Source organism: Falco rusticolus, chromosome 13 (assembly GCF_015220075.1).
Source record: "Falco rusticolus isolate bFalRus1 chromosome 13, bFalRus1.pri, whole genome shotgun sequence".
NCBI classification, from domain to species: Eukaryota; Metazoa; Chordata; class Aves; order Falconiformes; family Falconidae; genus Falco; species Falco rusticolus.
Genome location: NC_051199.1, coordinates 10,241,029 through 10,256,983, shown reverse-complemented (window position 1 = coordinate 10,256,983; position 15,955 = coordinate 10,241,029). Strand labels below are relative to the sequence as shown.

The following is a 15,955-nucleotide window of genomic DNA, read 5'->3' as shown; positions in this document are numbered from 1 at the left end:
GAGCCGGGCGGGCCCGCAGCACGGGCGGGCGGCCAGGCCGCCCCCGCAGGGCCGCGCTGGGGGGCGAGGGGCGCGGCGGGCGCAGGAGCCGGGCCAAGGGCGGGCGGCGCTCAGGCAGCGCGGGGGCAGGCGCGGCGAGGGCCCGGCGGGCGGCGGCGCAGGCGCGGTGCGGCAGAGCCGGTGCCGCCATGCCGACTGTCAGCGTGAAACGGGACCTGCTCTTCCAGGCGCTGGGCAGGACCTACAGTGAGTGGCGCGGGCGGGCCGGGGGCTGCGCGGGGCCGCTGCTCGCCTCACGCCGCCCCCCGTAAGGCGGGCCGGGCGGCGGCTGCGGCGGCTGGAGCGTCTCGGGAGCCTCCCGGGAGCCTCCGGTTGTGCTGCGATGGGCCGCGGCCTCCGGCCCCGGGCAGGCCCAGCCCCCGCCGGCAGCTCCCCGTCGCTCCTTGCTCAGCCCGGTGTCAGCGGAGCTGAGCCAGGCGGCGGGGGCAGCCCGGCCTTCAGGCCGACGGCGGGGTCCGTACCGGCGGCGCGCCCCAGCCGCCTCCCCTCACCGCCCCGCGGCACGCCAGGCGAGGCCCTGGATTTCCCCCGGGCCCTTCAGGCCTTTTGCCCAGATACGTGCTGTATCAGCCCGAATCCTTCAGGACGTCGGAACCCTGCATTCCCAGAGCGCAGTGTCTGGTTGCAGTTTCCCTGTCTGTTTCAGGAACTGGTAAAAGCAAACAGGAAAGGGAAGAGGTGGGAGCAGGCAAAGCAAACAGTTAATAGTGTGGTTTTATTCGGGCCTTCTTCCCTGGCTCTGTAGAAATTTCACTTAAAAACTATTTGGCTGGAAGAGCGCTTGGGGACACGCAGCAGTTTATCTAGTCCCTGCTGGAATTGGTGCGCTCTTCAGACAGATGGGTGCAAATTACCATTTTCACATCAGGGTTGTGTGACTGACATGCCATAACACAGCTGATGCAACCTTTGTATGACAAGCTGACTGATTAAAAAATTAGCTGTTGGCAGAAGCTGTGTAACTACTCCCTCCTTTTTATCTGTTCAGGCCAGAGCTACTCTGACAAACTTGCCAGAGTTAGTGAAGCCGGCAGCAGAGCCGGGCTGAGAAGTCCTTGCTATGGCTGTAAGAATAACTTGTCAATAAATGCAATCGGTACTAAAGAAACTACTGCTCAGATGCAAATACAAGCAACTTTCCTTGAATTGCTATTACCCTGTTTCAAAATATCATTTGTTACCTTGTTTGAAAACATTTAAAACAAACAGGAAAAGATTCCTTTTACAGTCTGAGGTCTGCTTATTAAGCAAAAATTCACCTTCTTTCTTCACAGCTGATGAAGAATTTAATGAGCTTTGCTTTGAGTTTGGTTTGGAGCTTGATGAAATTGTAAGTAATGGGGTTTTATTTGTTACTTTTTCAGTAGATGTAGTGTATTGACAGCATTTATATTTGTAAGAGTTCATGCGGCATTATTTCCAGCATATACATAGAGTTGTAGAATGGTTTGGGTTGGCAGGGACCTTCAAGATCATCCATTCCCAGCCCCCCTGCCATGGGCAGGGACACCTCCCACCAGACCAGGTTGCTCCCAGCCCCGTCCAGCCTGGCCTTGGGCACTGCCAGGGATGGGGCACCCACAGCTGCTCTGGGCAGCCTGGGCCAGTGTCTCACCACCCTCACAGGAAAGAATTTCTCCCTAATATCTGATCTAAATCTGCCCTCCTCCAGCCTCCAGCCATTCCCCCTGTCCCGTCACTCCATGCCCTTGTCAGAAGTCCCTCCCCAGCTTTCCTGCGGGCCCCTTTAGGCACTGGGAGGCTGCCATAAGGTCTCCCCGGAGCCTTCTCTTCTCCAGGCTGAACAGCCCCGACTCTCTCAGCCTGTCTTCCTAGGAGAGCTGCTCCAGCCTCTGACCATCTTCGTGGCCTCCTCTGGACTCGCTCCAACAGGCCCATGTCCTTGTTACGTTGGGGGCCCCAGAGCTGAAGGCAGCACTGCAGGGGGGTCTCACGAGAGCGGAGTAGAGGGGGAGAATCCCCTCCCTCGACCTGCTGGCCACGCTTCTTGTGTTGCAGCCCAAGATATGGTTGGCTTTGTGGGCTGCAAGCGCACATCGCTGGGTCATGCTGACCTTCCTGTCAACCAGTGCCCCCAAGTCTTTCTCCTCAGGGCTGCTCTCAATCCATTCTCTGCCCAGCCTGTGTCTGTGCTTGGGATTGTCCCGACCCACATGCAGGACCCTGCACTTGGACTATTTGAACTTCATGAGGTTTACACAGGCCCAGCTCTCAAGCCTGTCAGGGTCCTTCTGGATGGCAACCCTTCCCTCCAGTGTGTTGATACGGTATTGGCCTGATAGGATTCCCTGATACAGTGTTGGGTAATGCCCTCTAGCAGGTACCAAGAAAAAGTTTAGGCAAGGTTTGGAGGATACAATGTTGTATCCTCAAAAAGCAGTGTAGAGGAGACTTGAAGGCCCCTTTGACCTGTACAGTTGCTCAGCAGCACTGCAGCAGGCTTTTCATCCTGAAACATCCTTACACATCTGCAATACCACAGGGTAGAATATGCAACACATACCTTTAGGTTCTTGTTTAAAAACTATTGTTGCAATAGATTGTATTAGCACAGGTGTTTTGAATCTGAAAAAAAACAGAAACACAAAAATTACCATCATGGAAGCAAGAGAACCCAAGACAGCATATTGCTATACTTCATGGATGTCGGCAGCCTGCGCAAGCTCCAGTCTAGCCCCATTTTATTTAGCAACATAAATACAGCCACAGACATGTATTGAACATATTTTACAAGATCTGTTTGGCTTTGTTTTGTGTGTATTCTTCAGTGCAGTATCCACAAAAATGTATTTGTCCTGGACATTGTTGTCTAAATTGTAACTAATTTATATTTAAAGTTTTGATTCAGGTTCTGTAGTCATGAAATTTGCTAGCCCTGTTACCTGTTTTCATGTAAATCTTGTTCAAGTAGACCTGTTTTGGATTTGCTTTTTAATTTTAATTAATTGATATTCTAATGATATTTATTAAAAGACATCTGGACATCCTATGTTATGCTTTATTTCAGAATAGACTTGATATGACAAGCCATGTGCTGATAGATTGCTAAATATAATGTCTCAGTTCTCTACTGGGATCTGCTAGCCTGGAGACTCTTGCTTCTATAATCTCTTTTTTTAAAACTCAAATTCTAATGGTGGATTTTCTTTTGGTATACTGCATTACAGTCTCTGAATCTGAGAAAAATTTAGATTTTACATAATTTCTGGTGTTTGGTGTGTCCATTTGCTCTATAAATCCAACTTACACTGTTAAACTTCTAATTAATACAATTTTTCCTATATTACCTCACCATCATACTCCTGTCAATGTTAAGAAATTTCAGGTTAAAAACACATTTTTGCTTAATTTCAGACATCTGAGAAAGACATTATAAGTAAAGAAAAAGGTGAAGAAAAGGCAAAGGGTGCATCTGATACCATTCTCTATAAAATTGATGTTCCTGCCAACCGTTATGATCTCCTTTGCCTTGAAGGATTGGTCCGAGGACTGCAGGTCTTTAAAGAAAGGTAATGCAGAGTTGTGAGATTTTTGTGTGGTTTGTTATTTGTTTACATATGAGTCCATTTCTGGTCAATAAACAAACTTGCCACCTGCTTGGATTTTGAGTACAATCTCATGTGTAGATCAGAGTTGTCAGATGTTCCTCTGGAGAGGATTTGTTGTATATTTTCAAAAGACTACACTAGAATGTTACTGGGTTTTGTATCTGTTCTAAACATTTTTCAGCTGCTGTTCCATTTGAGACTTAACCTCTGTAAAGAACTCCTGCAGAGGAGCTTCCTTGGGATGCTCTGTACTTAATACCAAAACAAATAATTGTTTTCACTTTTCTGCAATGACTTTATCTTCTTGAGTATTTCCTTTCTAGTTCAGTAATCTGTTTACTATTCCATAGAAAACAAGTTTTAAACAGTTAGCTAATTTTCATGCCAAGAAATGTTACTAAAGAAAGTTTTCTGCATATAATTGTTTCTACATTTCTGAAGTTTCCTGCATTTGGGGAACTTTCTTTCAGTTACAGGCTGACTTCTGGTTTTATTCTAGGATAAATCTCCCTAGGTATGAAAAGATAATACCACCTCAGGGTGAAGGTCAGAGGCTGATTATCACCGAAGAGGTAAAAATGTTTACTGTACCTTTGTGATTTTATTGAGAGTTTCTGAATCAGCAAGATAGGTATCACTACTCATTTTATAAGAGCACTGAGACTGGAAATCTTAATTGCAGAACAAGGGATAAAGAAATTTAAATATCTTTTAACTCACGATTGATTTCTAGGGACAGGGAGGGGGAGGAACAATAGAAAAATCATTTTTGGTGAACCTAGTAGCAGATAGCAGAATCACAGAATGGTCAGGGTTGGAAGAGACCTCTGGAGATCATCTAGCCCAACCCTTTGCTAAAGTAGGTTCACTTAGATCAGGTTGCATAGAATTGCATCCAGGCGGGTTTTGAGTATCTCCAGAGAAGGAGACCACGGCTTTTCTGGGCAGCCCGTTCCAGTGCTCTGTCACCCTCAGAGTAAAGAAAGTTTTTTTATATTCAGATGGAACTTCCTGTGTTGCAGTTTGTGCCCGTTGCCTCTTGTCCTGTCGCTGGGCACCACTGCAAAGAGCCTGGCCCCATCCTCTTGACACCCACCCTTAAGATATTTCTATGCATTGGTAAGATCCCTTCTCAGTCTTCTCCAGGTTAAACAGGCCCAGATCTCTCAGCCTTTTCTGGTAAGAGAGATGCTCCAGTCCCCGCATCATCTTCGTAGCCCTCCGCTGGACCCTCTGCAGTCTGTCTCTCTTGACCTGGGCAGCCCAGCACTGGGCACAGCACTCCAGATGTGCCTCACCAGGGCAGAGCAGAGGGGGGATCACCTCCCTCCACCTGCTGGCCACGGTCCTCCCAGTGCACCCCAGGGTCCCACTGGCCACCTTGGCCACACGAGCACGCTGCTGGCCCATGGGCACCTTGCTGCCCACCAGCACTCCCAGGTCCTTCCCCGCAGAGCTGCCCCCCAGCAGGTCAGCCCCAGCCCGTGCTGGTGCGTGGGGCTGCTCCTCCCCAGGGGCAGGACCCTACACTTGCCTTTGCTGAACTTCGTCAAACCTAAGTTCCAGATGCTCACGTTGCATTGACCTTCTGGGCCATTACACTGTGAATTGGAAACCTCCCTGTCTGTCATCAGACCTGGAGTGGGTTTGTTTGGTTTGTCTTTTTTTTTTTCCCCTTGATATTCTGATGTCTTTCTGTGAATTTCCCTTTTGCTTACTACTTTACGAAAGAGGACTTTATAAAGACAAGTGCACATTTAATCAGTTTTAGTTTTGTATATTCTGTGTACTTGAAATTTATAATGTGTTGCTGTTGTAAATTGTAGACTGTCCATGTCCGTCCTCATGCTGTAGCTGCAGTCCTTCGTAATATAACTTTTACCAAGGAACGTTACGATAGTTTCATCGACCTCCAAGAAAAACTACACCAAAATATTTGCAGGTTAGTACTTAATTTAAAATAATGTCTATGTGTATGCTTTTATCACGTTAAAACTGCACATCCCTCTGGCAGAAAGGCATTATATTTATAATTATGCTAAGGAAAGTCTTCTATAGCAGCTCTCTTGATCCTTCTCACTTCCTTGCCAGTTTTTGCCTGCTCTCAGTATTTTTCAACATAAATAGCTGTTACAGCTCCTACAACAGTTGAGAAAGAAGCACTTTGCAACGGTCCCATTAGATTTGCCTTTGACTGTTTTGTTGTTAACATTTGTTAAAATGTTATTCGTGAAAAGAATTTCTAGGTTTCTCAAAATTGCCCTTCTACTTTTTCAATAAGTTCTATGAATGTATAGAAGTATAGAGCATCATGAGATTCTGTCGCGAAGGAACTCCAAATATTACTAGTGAAATCATTATTTTGCCTTCTTTCTTTCTAGGAGAAGAGCATTAGTAGCAATAGGTACCCATGACTTGGACACCATCTCTGGTCCATTTACTTTTACAGCTAAAGCACCTTCTGAAATTAAATTCAAGCCCTTGAATCAATCCCAGGAGTACACAGCTTCACAAATTATGGATCTGTATAGAGTAAGTGAGATTTTTCACACTTGTTGCACTAAATGCAGGAAGATACATTTTCAAGGCTTAATATCTCTTTTATCCTTGTTATTAAGAGTTGTACTTGCAAATAAATAAAAGTTATCTTCTGTAGCTTCAGGCAGTGAACATTCCACATTTTGCTTATTCATGAGAAATGCATGGTAATACTTTATCCTAATTGTCCATGAAAGATACATTGTGATGTTTTGTGGCTAAGCACAACTCTTAGAATAGTGAGTCTGATATTAACCCTCTGATTTATCAACACAAAGACTGCTTTTCATGATGTTCTTAATAATACTGTAAAAAGATGGTGTATTTATATATCTACACTGGTAAGATAGCATACAAAGCTGAGAAAAGCTTGGGGTAAGTAATATCGTATTTTTTAATGTTACTTTAATTAAGCCATTTTACTTGGGGAGGATGTCAAATTACTTGCTCAACCACAGATTAGGCAAGCATAGCTGTGTGAAAGGCTCAGGTTAAGTCTGGCACTGCTCTTGGCCGAGCATCCTGATGAAACCAGGTAAATGCTAGGAAAAGATTCTGTCAGGTCTAAGTTTATGGTGTTTATGTGGGCCACTTTAAATGCCAGCATTAGAAAATGATACTGTTATCATTGTCATTACAGTATGCAGCTGTGCTGGAACACACATACTGGCCATAGAGAGAAATAAATTCTCAAAGATCTCTTACTAAAGATGAGTAAGAGAGCTAGGAAACAAGGGGTATCAGAGAGACTATAAGTAAATTATCTTTTTAGTGCAGCGTATACCTCTGTCATTGGAACAGATATAAATTTTCAATTAAATTTAAGCAATTTATAGTTAGGTATTGTAGCGCTAATTTTTATCACTGTAAGGAAAGTTCCTAGAAACTAAGGATGTGTGCCCGTGGGTTTGGCAATGAAAGGTCTGCTGCGGTGAACAAGGGCATCATTTGGACAGCATCGCCTACGCATCTTTGAGAGAGTCCTTAAACAAATAATTTTTAACACTTGTGAAGAAACAAACAATCCAGTTAGCTCATTTCAAAGTTTTCCTGCTTCTGAGAGCAAACAGCTTTTGCTAGTGAAGTACCTAGCTCTCAACCAAATCCTTCCCCCTTTCAAAATTCTTGTTAATCTCTCAGCAAAGGATTGTAGCACTATGGAAGTTCACAAGTGAGCTAATGTGAAACATACGTTGTGCTTTGTTTCTCCAGACTGACAGCCACCTTCGGCACTATTTACACCTAATTGAAAACAAGCCACTTTATCCTGTCATTTATGACAGCAACGGTGTTGTTCTGTCCATGCCACCAATCATCAATGGTAAGATTACTTATGACTAATTTATACTGTCGTTGCTATTTTGTGTGTGAGCCAGAGTGTCTTAACAGAAGCACTGATGTAATAAGGATTATTCTGTTTACTTAAAATTGTTTCATTTACAATTGTGTATAGTCTTCTTTCAGTTTAAATGCAGCCAATGTTTTTGCTCCCTCCCTAGGCTGACAGTGTTCCTCTTTCCTCATCCTCATCAAGAGGATGTAAAAGTCCCACTGCAAGCCTCTGCATTTAGCTTCTCGTACCATTCAAGAACTCAAGAAAGGTTCCTCGTGAAAGGAACTGTTGTGAGGAAAGCATTTTGTTTGCATACATAAACATTGTTCATCAGACATTTTGCTAAAACAAGCATGTAAGAAATTATTTTGTAAACTGATATCTGTAACAGTCTGCGTGGTACACCGTTTTATGTGGTCACAGTAGGGGACTTTTCACCTAGGTCTTAAGCCCAGCGTACAAGTGATTTCGGAAGATGTTAATGGCTTAAAAAGAATAAACTGATCTGGACTTTTTTGCATTGTTTCTAAACATGGTTTTCCTCTGAACACAAAAGAAACTGTGGGTGATTTTTGAGAACCGTGTTTACTGAAGCTAGTTAATGACATAGCAAGAATTACTCCTTTAACAAAGACATTTCAGTATACCTACATATTTATGTAAAGAATTGGTAACTTTCCCTACACTGACTGATAAAATTTGCAGTGATAATTTCTTTGGATGTATTTTTCCTAATTGACCTTATCCATATGTTAAACAGCTAACCCAAATCTTCTTAAAAGGCAGCTCAAGCTCTGTGGCAGGGACTGGTAAGAATGACTGTTCAATTGAAGGTAGTGTCAACCACTGTTGACACTTCAGAATGTTTCATGAATAAGCATTGCATATTGCTTACATTTTATCAATTAAAAGGTTGAGTTAAATTTAATACCTGTCTCTATTGTAAAGAACAGTATTTAAGAGAGGCTTCCAGGTTGAAGGTACTTTTTAAACAGATAATGAAATGTAAACATCTGTATTGGTTTTTTGGATTATTGACAAGCACTAAAGTGAAAGGTTGTATTTGCTTTGAAGTGCATCCAGAAATGCTGAATGGATGGAATGCCATCTGCAAGGAGGTACAGCACAGCATCAAAGGGAAGGGAATACAAAATCCCTCAGTCTTAAGATCTTCAGTGCACTTAACTTTAAGTCTAGCTGTAACCTGGTTTCTCAGGTAGGAAACACAGAAGCTGAATTACTTGATCAGGGTCAAACAAAGGAAGCAAGAATGCCATGTGTATCCAAGTGTGTACTTCCTTTTGCCTCCTGTGGCGTGCGTCTCCATTAGCAAACAGCGTAATGAAAGACAAGGACAAAGAGGTCGGATTTGGCACAATCCCATACAATTGTAGGATGCCTGTGTCCATGCTGCATGGTTACCTGCAATGACATTCATTCAAGGTGTGCACTGCACATCTATACCTAACAGGCAACGAGGCAGATTTCTGTACAGCTGCTCTAGATCGCTCGTGGGTTACTAACAGAACCCCATTCTTGTACATTCAAGTACTGGGGGACACTTTGCGTTCAATTTGCAAGAGACACACTTTAGGTGATGCCCCTAAGTGTATGTTCCACCTGGAATCTTCCAGGTGGGAAACAGTTCTGAGTGCATCAGTGATGTTCTTCAGTGCACACCTCATGACTCCCAGTACAGACACAAAGCAGATTCATGCCTAAAAGGAACCCGTAGTAGGACATGAATCACTAATGTAGACAAATCCACAGTGTATCAGCAGTGTCAAGAGATCTTGGTTATTCACAGAAGGAGCTATGGATATTTGTCATTGTAAATCATCTTTTCAAAACCATTGAACTCATTCCTGTCCACGGCTGCTCGCTTACGCACATCACACATCAAATGTGAACGTGTTACTAAAGCCAGGAAAGATGAGGTGCCCTGCCAGTGCAGAACCACTTTGCAACCAGCAGACAGCCACCATTGTGCCAGCTCGCTTTCTTAGCCCGATAGCAAGATGCCTGTAGATTTGTGTGTCTTTCAATGTAAAGCATAACCTGGTCTGTCTTTTTCCTAATTTGAATTCATGAATTTAAAAGTAAAAAGAGGTGATATTCTGGTAAGAATTGTGAATGCTCGTGCAGTAGGCAGTGGCTTTTTAAGCTATGGAAGAAGATGACAGTGATCTTTCTGAATCACAAAAGGGAGTTGGTATCAGTGTCATTGCAAGAAAAGTAATAACATTTCTTAACATGTTTTTGTCTTCACATGTTTTAGGAGATCATACAAAAATAAGCATAAACACCAGAAATGTATTTATTGAATGTACAGGCACAGATATTACAAAGGTAAAATAATCTTTCCTGCTTCTGTTATGCTGTAATGTCATTGTTTTCCCTTTGGGCGATAGGGCCACAATACAAAGACCTACAATAGCCAGGCTACTTTATGGATCCAACCTCCCATTTCAAAAGGGCAAGATAAGTTGTAGGACTATGTGGAATTCCTTCAACAGTTTTTGCCTTGCTGTATAGACAGTGTTGTATTTTCATTGGATTTTGGTTTATACTGTGTCTTTACACTGACACTTTCAGTTTGTATAAGAAAGTGATTTAAGTAAATTATGGGCTTTTGTTGTTGTTGAGCACTTTTTCTAAATCTGAAAGGCTTCGAAAACAGTAAAACTCACTAAGACTGCTTATTTAGCCAGAATACTCATTGTAATGAATCATTTTACCTCCTACTTAAAATTTGGGCTGAGGGAAGACAACACTTTTTCTTCTTGTTATCTTTTTCAAGCAGGGATGCTGTGCAAATAATTGTCATATCGAAGTTTTTCCACATGCAAATTCTGTAACTCAAAGCCAAAGCATGAAAGCCTAGCAGTTATAATTGCCTGTTCAGGAATATAAGTTGTGCATTCGTTGATAGTTTCCCTAAAGAGAGTATGTTGACGCTTAAGAGCAAAAGTGCTTTTAACTTGCCCTACTACACAACGAGATGTTAACCACACAAACAAATCCGCACGTTGAGGGGTGGCTTTTAAGCAGACTAATAAATAACTGCTTTTTGGTACTGCGTGCCTTGATAGTAAAAACAAAAATGGTGCTGATCTGTTTATGTGAAGGAAATTATACTGTACGGTATCAAAAAAACAATCCTTGGAAACTGAGAATTTGATCTGAATTTCATGATTATGTTCTGTTATACTAAACTCTTAAAATATTAACTGTAAACCAAAAGATTTTGCAAATGGGGTTATTTCATAGTGTATTACTACAATGCACAGTCCTTCAGCCTCTACATTCTCACTTGAAGTTCAGTGAAATAGCTAATTAGGCTGAAGGTTGGGAAGACCCAGTTCTGACTGGTAAAAACTCTGTGTATCTTCACAACAGAGCTTAGCAAAAAATCCTTGAAAACCAAGGATTTTGAGTTTTTGCATAAATCTCTCTGTAGCAGAACAAAAACATTTTTAAAATTCAATCACTACTCTAGTCTGCTAGGATTTTGGTTGTTAAGTTATTGAATAGAATTAAGAGACTGTAAGTTAAGTTTTTTCCCCCCCATTTCTTGTTAATATATTGTCTACTTCAGCACAAGTAGATGACAGATTTCAATGTGATTATTATCTTTATTTTGTAGGCAAAAATTGTTCTTGATATTATAGTCACGATGTTTAGTGAATATTGTGAGAAGCCGTTCAGGTGAGTATAAATCTCTAGTCAGAAACATATTACATTTGGGCTGTGTTTTAAAAATGGTTTTACTTCTCTTTTTCTGTCTCTTCTCAGTGTTGAAGCAGCAGAAGTGGTTTATCCTAATGGAAAGACCATCATCTACCCGGTAAGCGTAGTGATACGATATCTTAGTATCCTTGGGGAAAGGATTTTATTTACACAAAGTCTGGTAAGAGTGACATTGTCTTGCTTTTCTGCAGAGGCTGTCAGTATACACTGGTTCTGACATAGTGGAAAAGCTTAGCTTGGCACTATCTATATATTAGTGAGTCAGGGCCTTCTCTAGCCCCATGAAAGATAGATCCAGCTTCCCCTTATCTAGGAAACTCATTCTGAAGGTCCACTAATTTATGATAAGTCTAAAAATACAGTCTCACTGACATAGCCCGATACTCCAAAAAGAAGGGTAGGGTTTAAAGTTACGAGTGGTAACCATTGTTGTGATTTAGAGTTCATGTGATATGAACTTTTTCAGGAACAAGTAAAGATTGCAATCAAAGGTCATAATCTGTGTCTAAAGTCTTTAAAACCTACATGTTCCAAATCAGGAAGAATGACTGCAGGAAGAGGTCCTTAAACCAGCGGACAACTGTAATCAGCCTCAGCATAACGTACTTATCAGATCTAGAAGCTTTAATGCCCTTCAGTTAAAATAACCTTGTAACACTGGATTTTTCAGTCTTTCACCTCATAGACTCCAACTATATAAAGGTCCATAAGGCAGGATGTTGACTTCAAGTGCAGGTTTGCCTGCATTTGGAGTCCCAGGCAGACCTCTGCAGTAATGGGGTCTTAATTTTGCTCTCTTAAGAAGTGTAAAGAAAGCAATTCCTCCTGTTTCCTGAAAGTAACTGAAAACAAACAGAGGTCTGGTTGGGTTCATAAAACCACATCTATCAAGCAAGTACAAACTGTTTAGAGGGAAAGAAACTAATTTTTACTGAAAGTTTTTCTAGTGGTGTTTTAGCCTTTTCTCTTAGCAATGTCAGCTTTAATCAACAGAGGAAAGACCTAGAATCTTGAAGAGATATCCAACAAAACAGAAATCTCTGCAGTAACCAAAGTAGCTTTCCTAGACAAAATAGAGCAAAAAATCCCCAAAGTTTTAGGTGCTAAGGTTTTTAAGGATTTGTATATCTGGAAGTTTAGAAACACCTTAGTAAATACATACAAAATAACTTTCTTAAATATGTTGCAAACTTTCTAAGTAAAATGCCAGTAGATACTTCTGTGCCAATATAGAAATAGAAAGTTTTCTTTCCTTTTCCTCCTAAAAGTCATTTGATCTGACCTAGACCATGAGATCTTATGCATGACCATTCATTGCTTTAGGGCTTTGACTTAGAATAAACTGGTGACTAGAAACTTTCAGCAACTCTGTTACTTGCATATATCAGAAATTATCGGAAGTTTCAGTAATGGGGATTTCATGCTGCATTCAACCTTCTAGCTTAACTGAGAACAGCTTTTACATCCAGTACTGTAACACGTTTTCTAGAATCCCGTTACCTTAAAATACTTAGTTTAGCCTAATATTCCACACTGGCCTTCTCTGTATGTCATTTTATTATTGTAATTAGAAGGAGTTAGGCTACTAAGATGTCAAAATTGAATCCTCTTAGGTAGAAATGGCAGATGTTGTGTATACTGAAAAGCTTTGTCTTTCTTTTTAGGAACTGGCTTACCGAAAAGAGAAGGTGAAATCTGATCACATTAACAAGAAAATAGGGATCAGGTGTGTTACTGCAAATGCAAACATAGTTTTCATTAGTCGTGAAAATGGTACTAGAAAATACTGATTATTGCATTGTATTAAAAATGTTTACACTGTGTGCTTTTTTTGTTGTTTTAATTTAACAAAAATTCAGGGGCTCTCCTGGATAATAAGATCAACTCTGTAAGACTCCTTCCCCTCTTTTCAAGGAAAGTGAATGATTCTTTATGGCCTCACACAACTGTTACGAAGTAAAGAAAAATGACTGTCTCAAGAGTCAGAACCTGAGCTGGTTCTGATCGAATGCTAAGTCTATGTACAGTCCATAACACACTTGGAGATGCTTCAGGATATAAGGCAATGCAGCAGAAACATTGATTACTTTAAAAAGCCAGACGATACAGTGCAAGATCCATAAATTTCTACTCTCTTGTTTTGTTTCAGTGAAACTCCATCAAGCCTTGCAAAGCTGCTGACTAGGATGTGTTTGAAGTCACACGTCATAGGGAATGGGAACAATATAGAGATTGAAATCCCTCCTACCAGAGCGGACATTATGCATGCATGTGATATCGTAGAAGATGCAGCAATAGCTTATGGTTATAACAACATTCAGATGACTATTCCGAAAACGTACACCATAGCTAATCAAGTAAGATTGCCCCTTCAAATAAATGCTCTGTTGTCCGTAAATGACTAGTGCATGCCAGAAGAGCTTTGGGGAAAACAGGACCTAGGAATTAAATATTTTGACATGCTTTGCATTGAGAAGTATTTACCATGGATGGGATACAAAACAGATGCCCCACTGATTTGAGTAAGTCCAAGACCAGTGGTTGCTGGTACTTGAAAAAGGACAGGGTTTAAGTAGGGAGCCCATATTAAATCTCTAATTGGGAGATTCATTTCCTCAGGCAAGCCTAAAGGCATCTGGCTGATGCTTTCACAAATTTTAAGCACACAAGCATAGTACATCCCTAGTAAATTCACCATAATGTAACAAGCAGAATCACCTCAGGAGAGAATACAAGAATGGTTATAGATGGAAGTTGAAAACTTTTTTTGTTTCGTTTTAGCTCCCCCTCAATAAGCTCACAGAACTTCTGAGACTGGACTTGGCAGCTGCTGGATTCACTGAAGCACTCACTTTTGCCCTGGTATATTATATTGATTTCATATTTGTCTTAGTTACATGTTGGAACAGCGATGCAGCCAAAGCTGCAGAGGATGGTCTTGAGGATATGTTATTGTATAAATGTACCGGTATTATCTGTTACTGTTTTGGCAGGTCATTGTTTGCTAGTGCTTTGGAATTATAGGATAATATTTTCTGAGTTTGTAGGTCAGAGAAATTGAATGAGTCGCTGTTAACGTGGCATGTAGTTCCGAGTATAAAGGCTAACATAGCTGCAGAATTACTGTTTTTAATTTAACTTGATAGGATGACTATTGTAAGACAACAAGTCTCTCTCAAGACTTTGATGACCAGATGTGAAATTCATCATAGTTTGATAATCTGGAGAACAAACATAAAAATGTGGAACTTTCTGGTGGCTATTACTACAGTTAGAGATTACCCTGTTTCTGTTTGTCTCCTTAGTTTTGTCACTTGCTCATGATTCCTTGCATTAGATACTAAGCTGATACTTAGTTATTCAGTCAGCAAAGAGTTTAAGAATGCCTGTAAAAAAGTTATAATCCACGCTAAGGGGACACAAATTCCTCTGTAAATTTCACCACAGGTGTTTTTTTGGTTTTTTTTTTTTTTTTACATGGAAGAGCAAATAAAAATACAGTGATTGTTGTTACCACTGGTTGCAGGTATTATTTGTATTATTTGTTACAGCCATGCCATAGTCTTTTACCAAGAATTAGGACTCTGCAGCAACATGTGCCTCTCCAGTACTAACAGCTGGCATTATTTCTAATACTGAAATTTTATTAATCCTGCAGCAGGATTGTTTCATTGAAATAAAATGTTCAGTAGGAAGCACCATCTTTGTCACAGCCACTTGTTCATGCCCCTTCGCCATAGTTGTGAACTGGGTCAGAGAACCTGATCTACTATGAAAAAGCACCCCATGCCCTCCAAATGATTATGGTAACTGTCCATACATGGACACTGGCATAGTTAGCTATTGAAAGGACATAATGCATTTTAGAAAGTCCTTTCTGTTGCAAGATCTGCTTAAAGCCTTTGCTTTAAGGTGTAATTTGTGGACTTTTTAGCTTATGGGGAACTACCATCATATATGCTACTAAAACCGAAATTTCTCAACCTTTTCCTGAACTTAAAACTTACTAGATGACCAGAACTATACATCCCTGAAAGTACATAACCTTTTAAGAGATATTTATCTGATCGCAGTTTATTTATTGGTAATTTACTCAAAGATTTTAAGGTACAGAGATGCAGGCTCCTAAAACACTTTTACGCATTTGAAAAGTTCAGGTATTGCAACCGAAGTTGGTAATCCAAATGGATTGAATACAATTTTAAACACCTTCAGATTTCATAGAGCTTCAAAAGCAAAATTTGGAGTAATTCAAAGTCTCAAAAATATATTCCAGTTTTAATATTTTGTTATTAACTCATTTAAGTAATCAGGATAATAACTAGTATTACTTCCTGCGGTGCTAGTATTTGACAAAGATATTTGGACTCCCTGTGGTAGTACTACATATGGGAAATAATAAGTATACCATGGTCAAGCTTTTATAGATTTCGCTTATTCATTAATAAGTATAATTCAGCTCTTTCAGCACTGAATAGATAATATGCTTAAAAACGTTGAATATATTATGTCACTACAACTGAGGACCTTTACAAACTGCAACAGCAGAATTTTGTAAGATCAGATCAGAATATCATGTTATCACATTACATATTTGTATTTCTGCTGTGACATGGTGAAATCCATAGTCTGTCGTGTCACTGGCACTTTATTAAAACACCATTGTGAGGCTTGTGACTATGGCAAATATCATTTATGCTACAAC

At 40.9% G+C, this 15,955-nt stretch overlaps 1 protein-coding gene across 2 annotated transcripts in view; it reads left to right on the top strand.

The window, feature by feature from the left end:
• Positions 1–119: 119 nt before the first annotated feature.
• The window catches only part of FARSB (phenylalanyl-tRNA synthetase subunit beta), a 42,562-nt gene continuing 26,726 nt past the window's right edge, over positions 120–15,955 (top strand). Inside the window, exons 1-14 of one of the 2 annotated variants that reach the window (XM_037406570.1) lie at positions 154–246; positions 1,049–1,126; positions 1,335–1,390; positions 3,436–3,590; positions 4,129–4,201; positions 5,456–5,571; positions 6,011–6,161; positions 7,380–7,488; positions 9,779–9,849; positions 11,147–11,208; positions 11,296–11,347; positions 12,915–12,976; positions 13,400–13,607; positions 14,032–14,112. In XM_037406570.1, coding sequence (XP_037262467.1) covers positions 189–246; positions 1,049–1,126; positions 1,335–1,390; positions 3,436–3,590; positions 4,129–4,201; positions 5,456–5,571; positions 6,011–6,161; positions 7,380–7,488; positions 9,779–9,849; positions 11,147–11,208; positions 11,296–11,347; positions 12,915–12,976; positions 13,400–13,607; positions 14,032–14,112 — 1,332 coding nt within the window. In that variant the 5' untranslated portion in view covers positions 154–188. Of the gene's footprint in view, positions 247–1,048; positions 1,127–1,334; positions 1,391–3,435; positions 3,591–4,128; positions 4,202–5,455; positions 5,572–6,010; positions 6,162–7,379; positions 7,489–9,778; positions 9,850–11,146; positions 11,209–11,295; positions 11,348–12,914; positions 12,977–13,399; positions 13,608–14,031; positions 14,113–15,955 lie in introns of both variants that reach the window. The other variant, XM_037406571.1, reaches the window with a different exon arrangement.